The sequence below is a fragment of the Peromyscus californicus genome, unplaced genomic scaffold (genome assembly GCF_007827085.1).
Source record: "Peromyscus californicus insignis strain IS unplaced genomic scaffold, ASM782708v3 Scaffold_15__1_contigs__length_86483966, whole genome shotgun sequence".
NCBI lineage: Eukaryota > Metazoa > Chordata > Mammalia > Rodentia > Cricetidae > Peromyscus > Peromyscus californicus.
The window spans coordinates 59,698,965-59,714,315 of NW_026294447.1; the positions used below are offsets into that span (position 1 = coordinate 59,698,965).

Consider the following 15,351-nt stretch of genomic DNA (forward strand, 5'->3'; position numbering starts at 1 on the left):
ACTCCAAAACACTCATAACAGAGATAGAAGGCAGAACTGAGAGAGTGCCAGCCCATGCTCTTGGCTTGGAAGATTAGGGTAGTTAAAGGGTCAATGCTATCTTAGTGACCTACAGACATAGGAAATGCCTAACAAAATATGAATGATGTTTTATCTAGAAAAAGTCGTCTTAAAATCTGTTGGGAAGACCAAGATCCCAAATCTTGAAAGAGAAGGAAAGGGCTGGAGGACTTATGCGTCCTGATTGTAAAACAACAACGTTACATTGTGGTTTTCTGTAAGGACACCCAAGGCCAGTAGACTAGAATGGAAAGCCAGGAATAAATCCAGTTCAAAGGGGAGAGTACTGGAAACTGGAAGGCCACAGACAAAAGACACATACAGAAATGAACTCAAAATGGGTCAAAATCCTAAATGCTGTGAACCAAAAGTATAAAGATGAAAGAATTGGGAGTAGGGAGTTCATGTTATTAGATTTAACAATGATATTTTTGGATACAATGTTAAAAAGTATGGGTAATAACTGAAAAACTAGGTAAATTGGACTATGTCAAAATTGAAAACCTCAGTGTATGCAAGGGTAAACAATCAGCAGAATGGACAACCTATAAAATAGAAGTAAATATTTGCAAATCACTTACCTGATAACAGATTAATATCTAGACCATATGAAGAACTCCTACACATGAGCAATAACAAAACAACTTCATTTAAATATATAAAAGACTTAAGTTGAAATTTCTCAGAAGAGAATATATACAGATGGCCTGTAGGCCCATGGATACAAGCTCAGGTCACTAATCATTAACGATGCAAGCGAAAATTATACTGAGACCACACATAAAAGACACCTTGTGTGTTGTATATTGGACTTGAAATGGTACAAGCACTGTAAAAACAGTATGGAGGCACGTTGTAAACTTTAGAGTAGTCTTACTGCAATTCCACATCCAGTATACACATCCAAGAGAATCTAGAACTCTGAACTGTACACTTTGAAAAACTTGAAAATGGTTAAGATGAGGCTCAACAGGTAAAGGTATTTGCTGCCAAGACTGATGATCCGAGTTCTATCCTGGGGAGCCCCACATGGTAGAAGGAAAGATCTGGTTCCTGCAGGTGGTCCTCTGATGCATGCTATGACATGTGTGAGCGTGCACACGAGTAAATTTAATACATTTTTAAATAGTTGAGATAATTTCGTGTTATGTGTCATATTTCAACATGATTTTTAAATACATTCTGAATGAACTGTTTCATTCATGGTTATTATATTTCTGGAACGGATTCTTAAAGTAAAATTACTAAGAAAGGCCTCTTGGTACCTGAGTTGAATTTGATTGTCTAAGACAGTGAGCACAGTTTATAGCTCTGTTGTCAAAGCTCTATCATATGCAGTTATGATCGTTTGTGCCGTTAGAGTTGGGCGGATGAGGTGGCTCAGTGGTAAAGGTGCCACTGCCAAGCCCGACTCCATCCCCTGGACCCACATGGGGGAAGAGAGAACTGACTCGAAGCTGTCCTCTGACTTCCACATGTGTGCCCTGACATATGTGCACTGAGTAATACAGACAAAGTAAATACATGTAAAAAATTATTGTTGACTTAATAGATAAAAAATACTTTCTTATGCAGTTACTGACCATTTTTTTTTTTTTTTGGTTTTCTGAGACAGGGTTTCTCTATGTAGCTTTGCGCCTTTCCTGGAATTCACTCTGTAGCCCAGGCTGGCCTCGAACTCACAGAGATCCGCCTGCCCCTGCCTCCCATGTGCTGGGATTAAAGGCGTGCGCCACCACCGCCCGGCTCTGACCATTCTTTTTACATGAACTAGATAATTTAAATCCTAAGGGCTTAATTTTTTTCTAATAAATTTTATTAATTTGTATTCATATTTTTCTTTGTTTTGGGAGAGAATGTGCTGAAGTTTGAGGTTATTTCAGCTTTTTAAATTAATTCTTGTGAAACATACAAAATAACTAGCTTCAGAGTTGAGCGTTATCATCAGGTGTTTGTAAGTATCCTTTTCTAACTGTAGAATTCGTTCTTTTGTCCAAAAGCTGTGGGGGTCAAAGTAGTGATTTGTTTTGTGTTTGCTTATCTAACTCCTCCAAGATTTATTTTGGTGTGAAGAAAGGTGTCGATTGACTTTTCCTGCATAGACTTTAGCAGTAATCTCCCTTCTTCTCCAGTCCACTGACATGTGTCTATTGGGTTGGGTCACTGCCTCTGTCCTCCTGCTTCCTCTCATGTATGCCTGGTCACCCTGTCATAATCTATTGACTGCATGGTTGGTGGCACTAGCCTCTCTCTTCAGAATTGTCCTCATTCTTGTCTTTTATTCTTTCCAGGTGAATTTTAGAATGGTCTTGTCATTTATCTTGAAAAATAAAGAGCCCCCCCCGGACTTGGGGTGGAAAAGAATAGAAGGCATTTAGTCAGCACTAGCTCGAGTATCTTCGCAGGTACCTGGGTTTCCAGTTCATGAGCACGTCTTCTGTCAGTTAGGTATTTTTTTCCTTCCCCCTGTTTGTTTATATTTTTAGAGGTTTAGGGATTTTTGGAGGGAGGGATCTTTTCTTCTTTTTATAGAGTTCCACTGTGTAGTCTAGTCTGTCATGAACTCTTGCTCCAGCTGAGTGCTCAGAGTATGGTGTGCCCCTTCATGCCCAGCTGCAGTATGTTTTATCAGTGATTTTCAGATTATAGTCTTGGAGTTCTTTAAAGAACTACTTTATATGCATAAGGTTTCAAAGAGTATGGGAGAAATCACTAAGTTTGAAATCCTTTGATCTAAGATCATTAGGAAAAATACATCAAAAAGTGTCTTCGCTTTCTTTGCCTTTGAATCTGTTATATAAAGCTTCTCCCCTGTTTTTCTGTATTCCAGTTCATCAGCACTGCTGTAGGGTGTGCACATCCCCCGTCACCTCCTATGAAATAGTCAATTATTGGCAGGTAGAGTATAAGAGGTGTTTGCCTGTGGACCCTTACTCCCCCTCTGTGGACTCATTGTTCTTTATGTCAGTCCATCTGGCATCACTCTTTGAATGAGAAGGTGATGGTGAGGGAAATGAGCCTTGCCCTCAGTACTGCCTGATTGGGGAAGGGGGATATCCTCTCTTGAGAGACAAAGTGAGGTTGGGGAGGTTGTAGGGGTGGGGGTCAGTTGAGAAACTCCTGGGGACAAGTAAGCAGAATCTCCTGTGTAGCCTATATATGCAAGCGCAGAGAACACCATTGGGTGGCTTCCATGTTCCAGGAGTTAGAGATAATATGCTAGGGCTGAGGTGTAATTCATGGCAGATCTGGTGTGCCTGAAGCCCCAGGTCCATCCCAGCCCTGCAGGACCATCACCTCTGCCAAGCTGTAGAATCCCTCGGCATATTTGGCTCTGAGGGAAAGAGGATAGCAATACAAATAGGCTTACTTTTTTTCCTGTTGAGTTAACAGTTACTGAAAAGGTAAAGTCTATGTTCTCATTGGTGAGGAGGGATCTGATAATCACCCTGAATTCACTGCTAGACCCATAGAAGTAACTGACCAGCATGTCAGGTGTGTTTAGAAGTTAAAGGGTTTTATTTATCTTATTCTTGAATTGAGCAGATTATAAAATGGCACAGAATAATTACAGTAAATTTTCTTTTTTCTGTGAGGTGAGGAATCTTTCAGTTCTGCCAGAGAGTTTCCTCATATTTTCATTGCCTCCTTTGGACCTAGCAGTAGCAGTTCTTTCTGTAGGGAAATTATCTCACCAATACCTGACAGTGCTCCAGTTCGGGAATGGTCTTTCTCCTGAGAGTAGTTTTTTACATTAACTTTTTTTTTTAAGATATGAATAGTAACATAACAAAAATAAATGAAAAAAACCTTAATTTTGAAATTAAAGAAAGCAGAATTTAAAGAATCTAACATATTAACATTTTTAAACTACAAAAATAGAGCTGGCCAGATGGCTCAGCAGGTAAAGGCACTTGCCACCAAGTCTGACGACCCAGGTGTGATCCCGGATACCCATACGGTGGGTGGAAAGAGAGAACTGTTTCCCTGCATTTTGTCCTGAGCTGTGGAGACAGACAGACAGGCACACACACACACACACACACACACACACACACACACACACACACACACACATAAATAAACAAACCAACCAACCAGACATAGCATTTTATCTTATGCTCCTTTTTCCCCCTGTTCCATGCTTTTTAAAAAGTCTCATAGGCATCTACAGCACTTCCTGGCTATTGACTATTAAGCAGCTCTTGCATAGATTTTTAACCCTCATTTTTCTGGGGCTGGGAGTGAAAACTGTGTCTCAGGAAGAAATCTTGTGTCCTGAATACAAATCCCTCACTTGCCATCCCTGTTGTTAGTAAGGAGGAGGCTGAGCACAAGATTGGGGACTAATGCATTGGAGTTTTGTAGTATTTAAATAACCATTACTTTTTTAAAAACTGGGTTGCCAGAATGCTACCAGAATGCTCCTAAAGTGAGTCAGGGTAGAACTTAGTAATGGGAGGTTTTACTAGCGAGCACCAGGCCCTAGGTTCAACCCCTACTATGAAAAAAAACACTACTAAATGAGTGAAATAAGAGCTGGGAGGTAGAGGGTACAGTGCAGGTGGGTAGAAGGTGCCACTGAATTGGTAGAATCATGGAGAGCATGCATACATATGCTTCTTTTTTCTGGTTGCTCTCACTGTCTGATTGGGCTTGTGGCCTCTGGTGCCATCCCCTGAGAGCTGGGATCCTTGCCTGAAAGTTAGTGAGAAATGAAGACTATAGAAAGCCGGAAAATGCCCAGGCTTTTACTGCACACACACACTGACAGCCAACAGAACGCTCTTTCCGTTTGCAGGCTTTTTTTTTTTCCAGTGTCATTTTAAGTTGCAGCTTCCAGCCAATCAGCGAGCTCCATGCCCACTGACATCACGAAGCAGCCAGTTCCCTCCAGCTGCAGAGAGCTTCAGTTTGTCTTTTTTTTTTTTTAAACTAAAATGGAGGCTGGTTTCTTGCCTTAAGGAGTACAGCGCCCTTCCCGCTGGAGCCTAGATGTTGACATGTAATAAGGCGGGCAGCGGGATGGTGGTGGATGCGGCCAGCTCCAACGGGCCTTTCCAGCCCGTGGCCCTTCTCCACATTCGAGGTGAGTTATTGTGTGTTCTACTGACCGGAACCTTCCGTGGGTAGTTAATAAATGGCTATTGTGCTTTGGATAGGAAAAGCAGGAAGTCTATCCAGCAGTACCCCCTCCACGTAGATGGGACTGCCCCTGAGCAGGCCGGGGTGTCACCACTGATCGGTGGGCATTCTACACATTACTTACGGGGCCTGAGGCTCGGGAGGCCTCGCACGCAGAGTTCAAAGCTGGTTTTTCTGCTTTCTGCCTGCTCTCCCATCCCCCTTTCGAGGCTGTGCTGATGTCAAAGGATGTGAAGTCACTGCCCGGGGAAGGTCTTGGGTGGGGGAAGGAAGGAGAGGCGGGCCGGCGGGCCTGGCCAAGTTGTCCACTCACAGAGTTTGTGTTACCTTGGTGTTGGTGTTGTTTAATACTGCAAGGGTTTTGCCGGGGACACGGCTCTGAATTAAGGATGAACTGTGGGCAGAGAATGTGCAGAATTGATCAGAAGAGAACTTCCTTTTGGAGGATGTGTACTCTAGCTGTGCACCCTGAAGGGAAATAGGCTCGTGCTTGAGATCCTGAGGTCTGCTGGGCTTCTGATCTTAAATGTTAGCTGTTAGCTTTAATGCAGGCTTAGGAAACGCTTTGCATTTACAAAGGCTTTGTTAAGATTTGAAAGGGCAACAAGTTTTCAGTGTGTATATAGGTCACAGGAATGTCCAGACTGTGGGAAGCAAATTGGTAGCTTTTTCTCCAGCCTCCCCCCACCTTGAGATGCTGTAGAAATTGGCTTCACAATGGCTAAATGTAAAACAGCCAGGAGGAAGCTGAGGGTGATTACAGGGAACCGCAGGTGCCTGAGCTGCCCGACCTAGGCAGCTGTTTGTATTTTGATTCTGAACCATTGGCTAGTTAGCAGTAACATGACTGGATTACGTACAGAAGGCCAATATTAACACTTTTAAGGTCCCTTATGGCTAACAAGTTTGGTTTTTTTTAATTTTATTATATGTGTATGTGTGTTTTGCCTGCATCTATGTATGTGCACCATGCATGCCTTGGTGCCCACAGAGGTCAGAAGAAGGCATCAGATTCTCTGGAACTGGAGTTATGGATGGCTCTGAACCACCATACAGGTGCTGGGAACTGAACCCGGTCAGTAGCAACAAGTGCTCTTAACCACTGAGTCATCTCTCCAGCCACAACAAATGTGGTTTGTGAGCCTTCTGGTTCTTATAAGACACTGATACTCTAGTTCTTCTTTAAATTATGGATTTGTTCTGAAATAGAATCATTTGGTTTTATATTTTATAAATAGAATCATTAATTTGTGAGAGCCTTGTTGTTAGTTCCAAACTTTCTGTGCCTATTATGGAGTTGTCCCCTCTTAGTTCAGTATCTAATTGTTAAGGACAGTGGTGAAGTGCCTGACCCTGAAGGGACTTGAGATTTTAAGAAGGGGTAACCTGTAGCAGCCTAAAACTAGCTTGTAATGCAAACAAGTGGGCTAGCTTCTCATTTTAAATCTCAAAGAACATTTCATTTCCTCCTAAAGACTTCTTAAAGCAGCCGCCTTAACTTCTAATTGTCTTGAACTTGCTAAAAGGGGTTGCTGTGAGCCAAGTGCTGAAGGTCATTTAAAGTGACTAACGTGCAGCCCCTTCCCCAGAGGATCCCAGCAGGAGAGGGACAAAGGGAGCAGGGGACTGGGAAGGAAGGACACCCGAGGACTGGGCCCTCCCCCTTTAAGACAGAAGGGTCTTTCACCCAAAAGGGAATGCAACTTGCCCAAGATCGCAGAGCCCTTAAATGGTAGGACTAAGAGTCCAAATCCAGGGAGCTGTTTGGTTGTTTGCAATCTTTAAAAATATTTTTAAGAAGAAATGGTGGCCGTGGCAGAATACCTTGCAAGAGGGTTACAGTTTGCTCCCCAGTGCCCTTGTTGTCTGTTCAACCCAAGGCCCTCTTTTGCATGACAGTTGTCCACCAGTTGTCCATTTCTTATTCATTTTCCACACCTCATGTTTGTCAGAACCATGTCCAGGCTGGTCCTAACTTGGACCATGCAGATTTCACTGTGGTGTGCTGCACTGGAGTGGGGACGGTCAAGTAAACAAGGAACACTACTGCTGACCAGATTCGCAATCCCGGTAGTTTGGCAGCTACTGATACTGATAGTGGTTAATGTGTCGAATTTGCCATTCCTGAAAATTCAAGTGTGAAAGGGATATAGTTTACCCTGGCACAGCCCTGACTGCCTCTAAGGGAGAGGGCATGGCTGTAAATTTAGCGTGATGACTTAGATCCTGCACTTGCAGCGTTCTCCAAGAGAATAGCCTGCCGGGATGGGAATGCACTCTATGACGTCCACTGTGCTAGCCTGTGGCCACATGTGACTATCAAGCACTTAAAATGTACAGCTGATAAATTGAATTCTTTATTTTAGATAAGTGTCAGCCAGGGGTTGTCCAATTGGACAGCAAAGGTCTAGTCTGGATTTGGCACTTTTTCAAGTAAAGTCCAGACTGTAAATATTTTGGCCCTGAGCAAAAGCAGCCACAGAGGTAAGCAAAGCTTGTCTGTTGTCCAACAAAGCTTTATTTACACAAGCAGATAGCAGGCTAGATTTACTCATGGATCACAGGCTGCTGCTGTGTTCTAGGCTACTCCTGCATGTCTGAGTTGCCTGTGTAGACTAGTAGAACACGAACGATTCCTGAAGCTTCCAGCCCTGCCTCTTCTGCTCCCTGGAGCTCAGCTGACCCACCTCAAGGCCAGGTTTCAGGCAGGGACATCTCAGCCAGGAAGATGCCAGTGACCAGAGAAGGAAGCAGGACAGGCAGCCTAGAACCTTTCCTGTCTCACACCTGTCATCTTGTGCTGATTAATCTCCAGTAAACTTCCTGGGTGATGGTGGGGAAGCCTGGTGGGAAGCTGGAAAGCCTCTTTCTCCTGGGAAGCTGGAGTCTAGTTATGGGAATCCTGGTCTCTCACAAGTTCTTGCTGGGTAATGGGTTGGTTGATGTTCACTTTGCCAATTAAGAACATAGGAAGAACCGCCACAATACACTACTGGCAATGGTTGAGAGAAAGCCCGAACTAACCTACTCTGGTGATCAGATGGCCAAACACCCTAACTGTCGTGGTAGAACTCTCATCCAATGACTGATAGAAATGGATGCAGAGATCCATGGCCAGGCCCCAGGTGGAACTCTGGGAATCTAATCGGCAAGAAAGAAGAGGGATTGTATGAGCGAGAGATGTTGAGACCATAACTGGAAAAAGCACAGGAACAAATAGCCAAACTAGTGGAAACACATGAACTATGAACCAATAGCTGAAGAGCCCCCAACTGGATCAGGCCCTCTGGATAAGTGAGACAGTCGATTAGCTTGAACTGTTTGGGAGGCCCCCAGGCAGTGGGACCGGGACCTATCTTTAGTGCATGAGCTGGATTTTTGGAGCCTGTGGCCTATGCTGGGACTCTTTGCTCAGCCTGGGTGAAGGGAGGAGGGGACTGGACCTGTCTCGACTGAATCTACCAGGCTGAGCTGAATCCCCAGGGGAGTCCTTGCCCTGGAGGAGATGGGAATGGGGGGTGGATTGGGGGGAGGCGGGAGGAGGGAGGAAGAGGAATCTGTGGCTAATATGTAAAATTAAATTATAAAATTAAAAAAAAAAAGAACTTAGGAAGAAACCATGCAGGAAGCAAGTGAAGAAGTCGACCCTCAGCCTCCATTTCCTAGAACAATCTGATGCTGTGTTGATGGTAACTGTGTGGCATGGGTGGGCAACTGAATTCAGGACACACTCAAGGCGTGTGTTATGTGAGCACTGATGAGAATGAGAATGGGATCCACTGTTACACACTTTTTGTGTGTGTGTGGTGGTTTTTCATGACAGGATTTCTCTGTGTAGCCTTAGCTGTCCTGGAATTGCTTTGTAGACCAGGCTGGACTTTAACTCACAGAGATCCACCTGCCTCTGCCTCCCAAGTGCTGGGATTAATTAAAGGCGTGTACCACCTATCCCAGCTGAGTTACCTACATTCTTCAAACAAGGAAGAAAAAGTGCCAGAATAAGACTTTTAAAAGAGTAAAGGATTCCTTCTCTGAACAGTTCATTGGGTTGCTATCACCCACCCTCTGAATGGCTCAGCTCTGGGCAGAGTATAGGAATGCACCTGTGCACCCTCCCTGCTCTGGTGCTGCACGTGAAGTTGTTTGCTGTTTGTCACTGATGGTGTGAAGAGTGACTAATAACAAACGGCCTCCTGGGAGAAGGCTGTTGGTGAAGGCTGCACACCTTTGCAGCCATTAGTTCTGCCCTTGGACTTGGGGAGAAGGCCTGCTCATGTGGTTCTCGCCTTATAGTAAAAGCCATTTCCTGAATTCTTTCATTGAGATATGTTAATCATGTAGAAGTATGAGAGAAGAAACTGGGGATGTTGCTTGGTTGGTAGAGTGGTCGCCTAGCATCCATGAAGCCCAGGGTTCCGTCCCCAGCACCTCATGAAGTATGGTTGACAACACTCAGGTGGAAACAGGAATATCAGAAGTCCAGGACTACAAAGTGAGCTCAGGACAGCTGTGGCTCTGTGAGAACCTGAGTAAGTGTCCTGGGAGGGGGCGGTGGGAAGTTTCAACCTAGGAAGAGAATCAGTGGCAAGTCAAAGGCACAGCTGGAGTGTACCAACTTCTCTTCCTTGCCACACATATGCTTTAGTATGTGCGTCCCAGGGAACACTTGCTAGCTCACCCATTCACTCACTCACTCAGGAACCCTGCTGGGTCTCACCTCAGTGTCACCCAGCCTGGAGGCTTAGTCTGGGGCTACTGCCTCAGGTGTCTGTCCCAGAGGCAGAAGGTGCAGTGACTGTCCCTGTTAGTGCCAAGACCAAGGCCACATCCATCTGTCCCACTTTCCCTTTTGAGTCCTTCCAGTACTGGAAGACACAATTCTTTCCATTTTTTTTCCTGAAGAGAAGGGAGTATCTTCTGTAGGACCATAGAAATGCAGTGAGTCTAAGGTAGTCAGAGCCCAGCACAGCTTCTATCACAGAATTGCAAGGTTAGGGGAACACTTAGACACACACACACACACACACACACACACACACACACACACACACACACACACATACACACTAAAATTTTTTATGTAATTTTGAAAAAAATTTAAAGCCTTCCTTTTTAATCTTAAAGAGACACTGCCCAAAGCAAGCAAGGACACAACACTGTACGAGCAGATAGAGGCCTGGTTTTATTTTAGGTCCTTGAATTATTCATAAGCCAAAAAATCCTGGTTTAAGAATGCAGGCTAAAGTGTAATGGTTAAATGCAGCGAGTAAATCTAGATCAGCTTTTTGTTTGGAAAAATACAAACCAAGGGGCCAACGAGATGGCTCAGTGGGAAATACTTCTAGCCTGATGATCTGAGTTCCATCACAGGAACCTACGTGGTGGAAGGAGAGAACTGAACCCTGAAAATTGTCCTCTGACCTCTGACATACATATACACATCCCCCAAACATATTTGAAATGTTACTAAAATAACTACAACATCAGGCTGTGTGTGGTGGTGCTCACCTGTAATTCTGGCACTGGAAGGACTGAAGTAAAAAGATCAAAAATTCAAGAATAGCGTGGGATGCTTATTAATAAGTTCAAGGCCAGCCTGGGGCTATATTGTGACATACTCCTGTAAGTGAAACTGTAGCTGTGGTTTGGGACAGTTGGAGAACCCTGGTGCTGTGTGTAGGTTTCTCCAGGTACAGTAAAGATGTGATATTGTAACTTACTGCTGGGGAGTGCAGACTGAGGTATTTATCAGTGAATTGTCAGGATCTCTGCAACTTACTCAGAGAGTCAAGGGGACATTAAGTCTAAGATGGCATGCTGATACAGTGTAGGGTCTAGGGATGAAGACACCTCAGTATCCGTTCAGTAGCCTTCTGCATAGGCTTTAAGCTTTTCCTAATGTTTGAAAGAAGAATGTTAGAAAAGCTGTGCTTTGGGCCGTATATGAAGGACTGGTCACAGATAGAAATCGCTCCCAAAGTGGCCAGCAGCTGTCATGTCTGTGGGCCGTTTTACTCCCTGGTTGCTGACTCACAGTGGCTGCACTGCTCCCCGTGTGGTATTTTGGGGTGTATACTTGGTTTGATATTGACAGCATTCTTGCTGGCCTTACACAGTAAGGTACCGTGTAAGGTGTGTGAAGGTACACGAGGAGATAAAACCAAGTTTCCCTCTGATCTTCAGGGTAAGGATAAAGGTGAGGGAGGGTAGGGCCTGGTGCCACTGAAAAACACTGGTTATTTTAGACACATGTGACCCTTTCTGTGCCTTGAAATAGGAATAATAATGTGTTTTACCTCTCCGGGTTGTGAGGGATAAACATGGAAATGTATATCAATTGCTTAAGATGGTGCCTGGACTGTTATAAGACCCTCAAGTGTTAGTGGTGGCCACCTTCTGTGGGACACCTGTGGTACTTTGTGGACCCCAGCAGCTAACCACAGTTACAGCTGGGACACCTGTGTGTTTGCTCCTCTGGAAGCTCATGAGGTCTGTCTGTCTCTCACTTCCAAGCCTTCTCATCTCTTGCCATGTTACTACCCTAGAGCAGCATCTTCAGTACCCTGTGCCGGTGTATAAAATTATCTGCTGGGTGATCCCAGCTGCCACCTCCATGGCCTTTGTCAAGCACGCACTAACCCGTGATCCAGCCTCCTTAATTCTGTCAAGCCCAAACTAAGAACTCACTTAGCATTAATACTAAGACACTTTGGTTTAGAAGTTGGTGATGCTGATTGTGACCACTCCCAGATAGCATCACTTCCCATTTGGGTTTTGAGTGTAAATGTTGCTGTCTGATGTTTCAGCTATGACTTATAGGAGTCTCGTCAGAGCTCTCAGGCATGGATTCCTTTTTTATGTTGATTTTTTCCCTCCTTTATTTGAGATGGGGTCTTACCATGTTGCCCAGGCTAATCTCAAACTCCTGGGCTTAAGAAGCCCTCCTATTTCAGTTTCCCATGTATTTGGGACTGCGGACATGTGGACATGTGCCACCGTGCCTAACTAATGCTGTTTTGTGTAATTAGGAAATATTATATTCTATTTTCCTTCCAGATTGTTTTCATCTTTTGCCTGTTAAATTAGGCAGTATTTGAACCAAGTGAGATTGCAGTTGTAAGCTTATATCTTGCCATTTTAATTTTTAATATTGTGATTTTTAGTAGAGTCTGATATGTTAACATTTGATTGGGATTTTACCATCTATTTGCACATGACAGCTTTTATATGCTGAATTATTTTGTCTGCTGGTTGTATTACTCATAAGCACTATTTCTAAATTTGTAGTGCTTTAATTTATAAAATCCTGAGAACAGTAATGTTCCATTCTAGGGAACAGTCATAACCCTGAAGTTGCTGGCCCTTCAGTCTTGGGAGACCTCAAAGAAGAGGTGGGAGAAGGTGTAAGCCAAACATACTTGAGAGCCACATCCTCAGAACTCAGTGGCTGTGACAAGCCTGCCTGCAGTCTACAGAGAACCATACACACCAGGGACCCCAGAGTTGCAGAGCTACCTTCAAGGGGTCTGCAGATACCCCTTGCGGGTAGCTGACATGCTGCCTTCCTAGGAAAATTAATGTGTGGACATTGCCCTGATGGTGAAGCAATGTTGGGTAAACAGCTGCTTTCATAGAACAAGGTAGCAATGTCCAGCTCGTGGCCACCGTGCACTTTGCCGTGCACAAGCCTGTCTAACCTAAGAGCATCCTTGATGAAGTGTGAAACTGTTAATTTTAGAAAATCCCTACTCTGACATGCTTTCTCAAGTCACTGTGATGAAATGCAAGGCTCACATAAAGGCATTTTGACATGCTGGAGAGTGCTTTGGCCATCCTGAGGAAACACCACATCTTGGTGAATTGAGTTGCAAGCTTAATGCTCTAGCCACTTTCCTTGGGACCAGCATTTTTACTTGAAATAACAAAAGCTACACTGTGATTATGACATGAACATTTGACACATTTTCTTAGATATCCAAGAAGTAAGCTTATCAGTTCAAAGGAAACAATCGTGACACTTTTGCTTCTGGTAAAATTTTAGCATTCAAACCAATATCGATTTTGAAAAATTTGTATCTACCATTGTAAGTATGACAGCTCCCCAGTGAAGACTGTCCTGCTGGGATTGGTGGCATTGTTCACTTATAGTGGGAAGTCTGTGTAAACTTAGTTACCAGTATGTAACAACAGCACAAAGCACGCTGGCAGCAGAGCCATTGACCGTGCAGTACACACCAGTGCCGGCAGCAGAGCCGTTGGCCGTGCACTGCACACCAGTGCCGGCAGCAGAGCCGTTGACTGTGCACTGCACACCAGTGGAATTTCAAATGACTGAACAACTCATCTGTTTGGCCTCAGATTCCACACTGCAGCCAATATTTAAGAAGATAGCACTTGTTGACCAGGTATAGTGGATCATGCCTGTGTAAGCCCAGGATCTGGGAGGCTGAGGCAGGAGGATCACTGTGAGCTTCAGGCTTGCTTGGGCTAAAGAGAAAGACAGTCTCAAAAAAAAAAAAAAATCTAACAACAAAAGTAAAATACAGCAGTAGCTCTCACTTCTTGAATTTGAGTGTAGGATCAAAGACCATTAAAAATGTTCAAGCTGTTAAAGTAGCCTCCTTTTCCAACTAAGTATGTTCCTGTTGGCCAGAGGAGGGGGGAGAGAGGAAGAAAAGGAGGGAGGGAGGGAGAGAGAGTGTGTGTTTCCCATACCCCTCAACCAAAACAACTTACCACAGGAAGTTGAATACAGAAGCAGCCATGCAAATCTACCTACCTTCTGTTAAGTCCGCTGTCAAAGACCTATACAAAAGTATACAATAGTTCCATTTCCCCTTATTTTAAAAAATAAATTTATTTTAGTAAAGGTGTGGTCTGACGTGAAATAGGCCTACTAATAACTTAAGAAAAGGATGACATTTTAAAAATTCTTCCATGTGGCCTCTCTCTGGATGAACACATCTAATCAAAGCTCTTTTGGGTCTTCATCTAGATCCTGACACCATAAGTGGGAAAGTGGGTCCTGACACACAAAAATCAGAAAGCTTAACCCCAGAGAGTCTCTAGCCCTGACCGGGAATGTTTTCCAGTGTCCTGTGTGTTCCCACTCAAGTCCAACAACATACCAAACAACATGGGCTCAGTGAACTAAACAGTTAACCCCATAATCGTGGAAAGGGCTCTCTGGCCATGCGGGGTGAATGTTCGGGGCTCACTGACTCCCACATGTCTTAGTTTCCTTTTGTCTTTTAAGAAGTCTGTTTTTAAAATCCCTCTCATTTGGTCCATATATGAGCACAGCCACCTTTGTATTTTCTTATTTAGAACTAAAGCCAGAGTTCTCCCTGACCTCGGTGGCGTCGTCTTTTCCTCCTCCGCATGGTCTCCGCCGGCATTGCAGAGTGCTTGCCACTGGTTTGGGGTTTGCTGTGTGCACTTACAACCTTTTTCTGTGTATATGTTTACCTATCCACACAAAAGTTATTAAGGGAAAGAAATAAGATGAAAGGAATTTGAGGATCCAAAACTTTGTAAACTTTTAGTAGTTGGGCACTGTAATCCCATCTTGTGCTGTTTACGCTTACAGAGCATAAACTCCTGGTTCAGTCTCCCATGCCTTTCTGTAAATTTGATTTAAAATTTTTGGTAAGCATTTGGAAGGGGGAGGCAAGCATCTGCCCCCTACCTGGGCACAGCCCACACTCATCCTCTGCAGTCCTTTTACAGGTGTCAGGAGAGACAAAGCAGAGCAACCCCTTCCTGCTCTAGTTTCAGAATGGGGGCCCTGTCTCCCTCTTCACAGCCTGGAGATGTGGGCTTCCATTCTTAGGTCTTCAGACCTGAGCCTGTTCTCTTTACAAATGCATTCCATCAGATTGCTTATTTTCATGGGCGCTGAAAGAAAGGAACTTTGAAATTGCAAGGTAACATCCTTGAAAATGAGAAGCACAGTGAGACTGAGTAGAGTTCTTCTTTGTCCTGCTGGAGGTGCCTGCCAGGAGGGATTTGTTTGGGGTATTATTGAGACAGAACCTCACTATGTGGTCTCAGCTGCCCTCAAGTCCAGCACCCTTCACCTTCAGCCTCTAGAGTGCTAGGATTATAAGCATGTGCCACTACATCTAACTCAGTTTTCCCTCACAA

General features: G+C 44.2%; 1 protein-coding gene across 9 annotated transcripts in view; it reads left to right on the forward strand.

Annotated features, from left to right (window-relative positions):
- Window positions 1-15,351, forward strand: part of Ppp2r5c (protein phosphatase 2 regulatory subunit B'gamma) — a 150,882-nt gene that overhangs the window by 39,289 nt on the left and 96,242 nt on the right. For 3 of the 9 annotated variants that reach the window (XM_052738983.1, XM_052738984.1, XM_052738979.1), the window contains exon 1: window positions 4,964-5,149. The exons of 5 other annotated variants lie outside the window; for them this stretch is intronic. In XM_052738983.1, coding sequence (XP_052594943.1) covers window positions 5,056-5,149 — 94 coding nt within the window. In that variant the 5' untranslated portion in view covers window positions 4,964-5,055. Of the gene's footprint in view, window positions 1-4,963; window positions 5,150-15,351 lie in introns of those variants that run through there. One more of the 9 variants, XM_052738982.1, reaches the window with a different exon arrangement.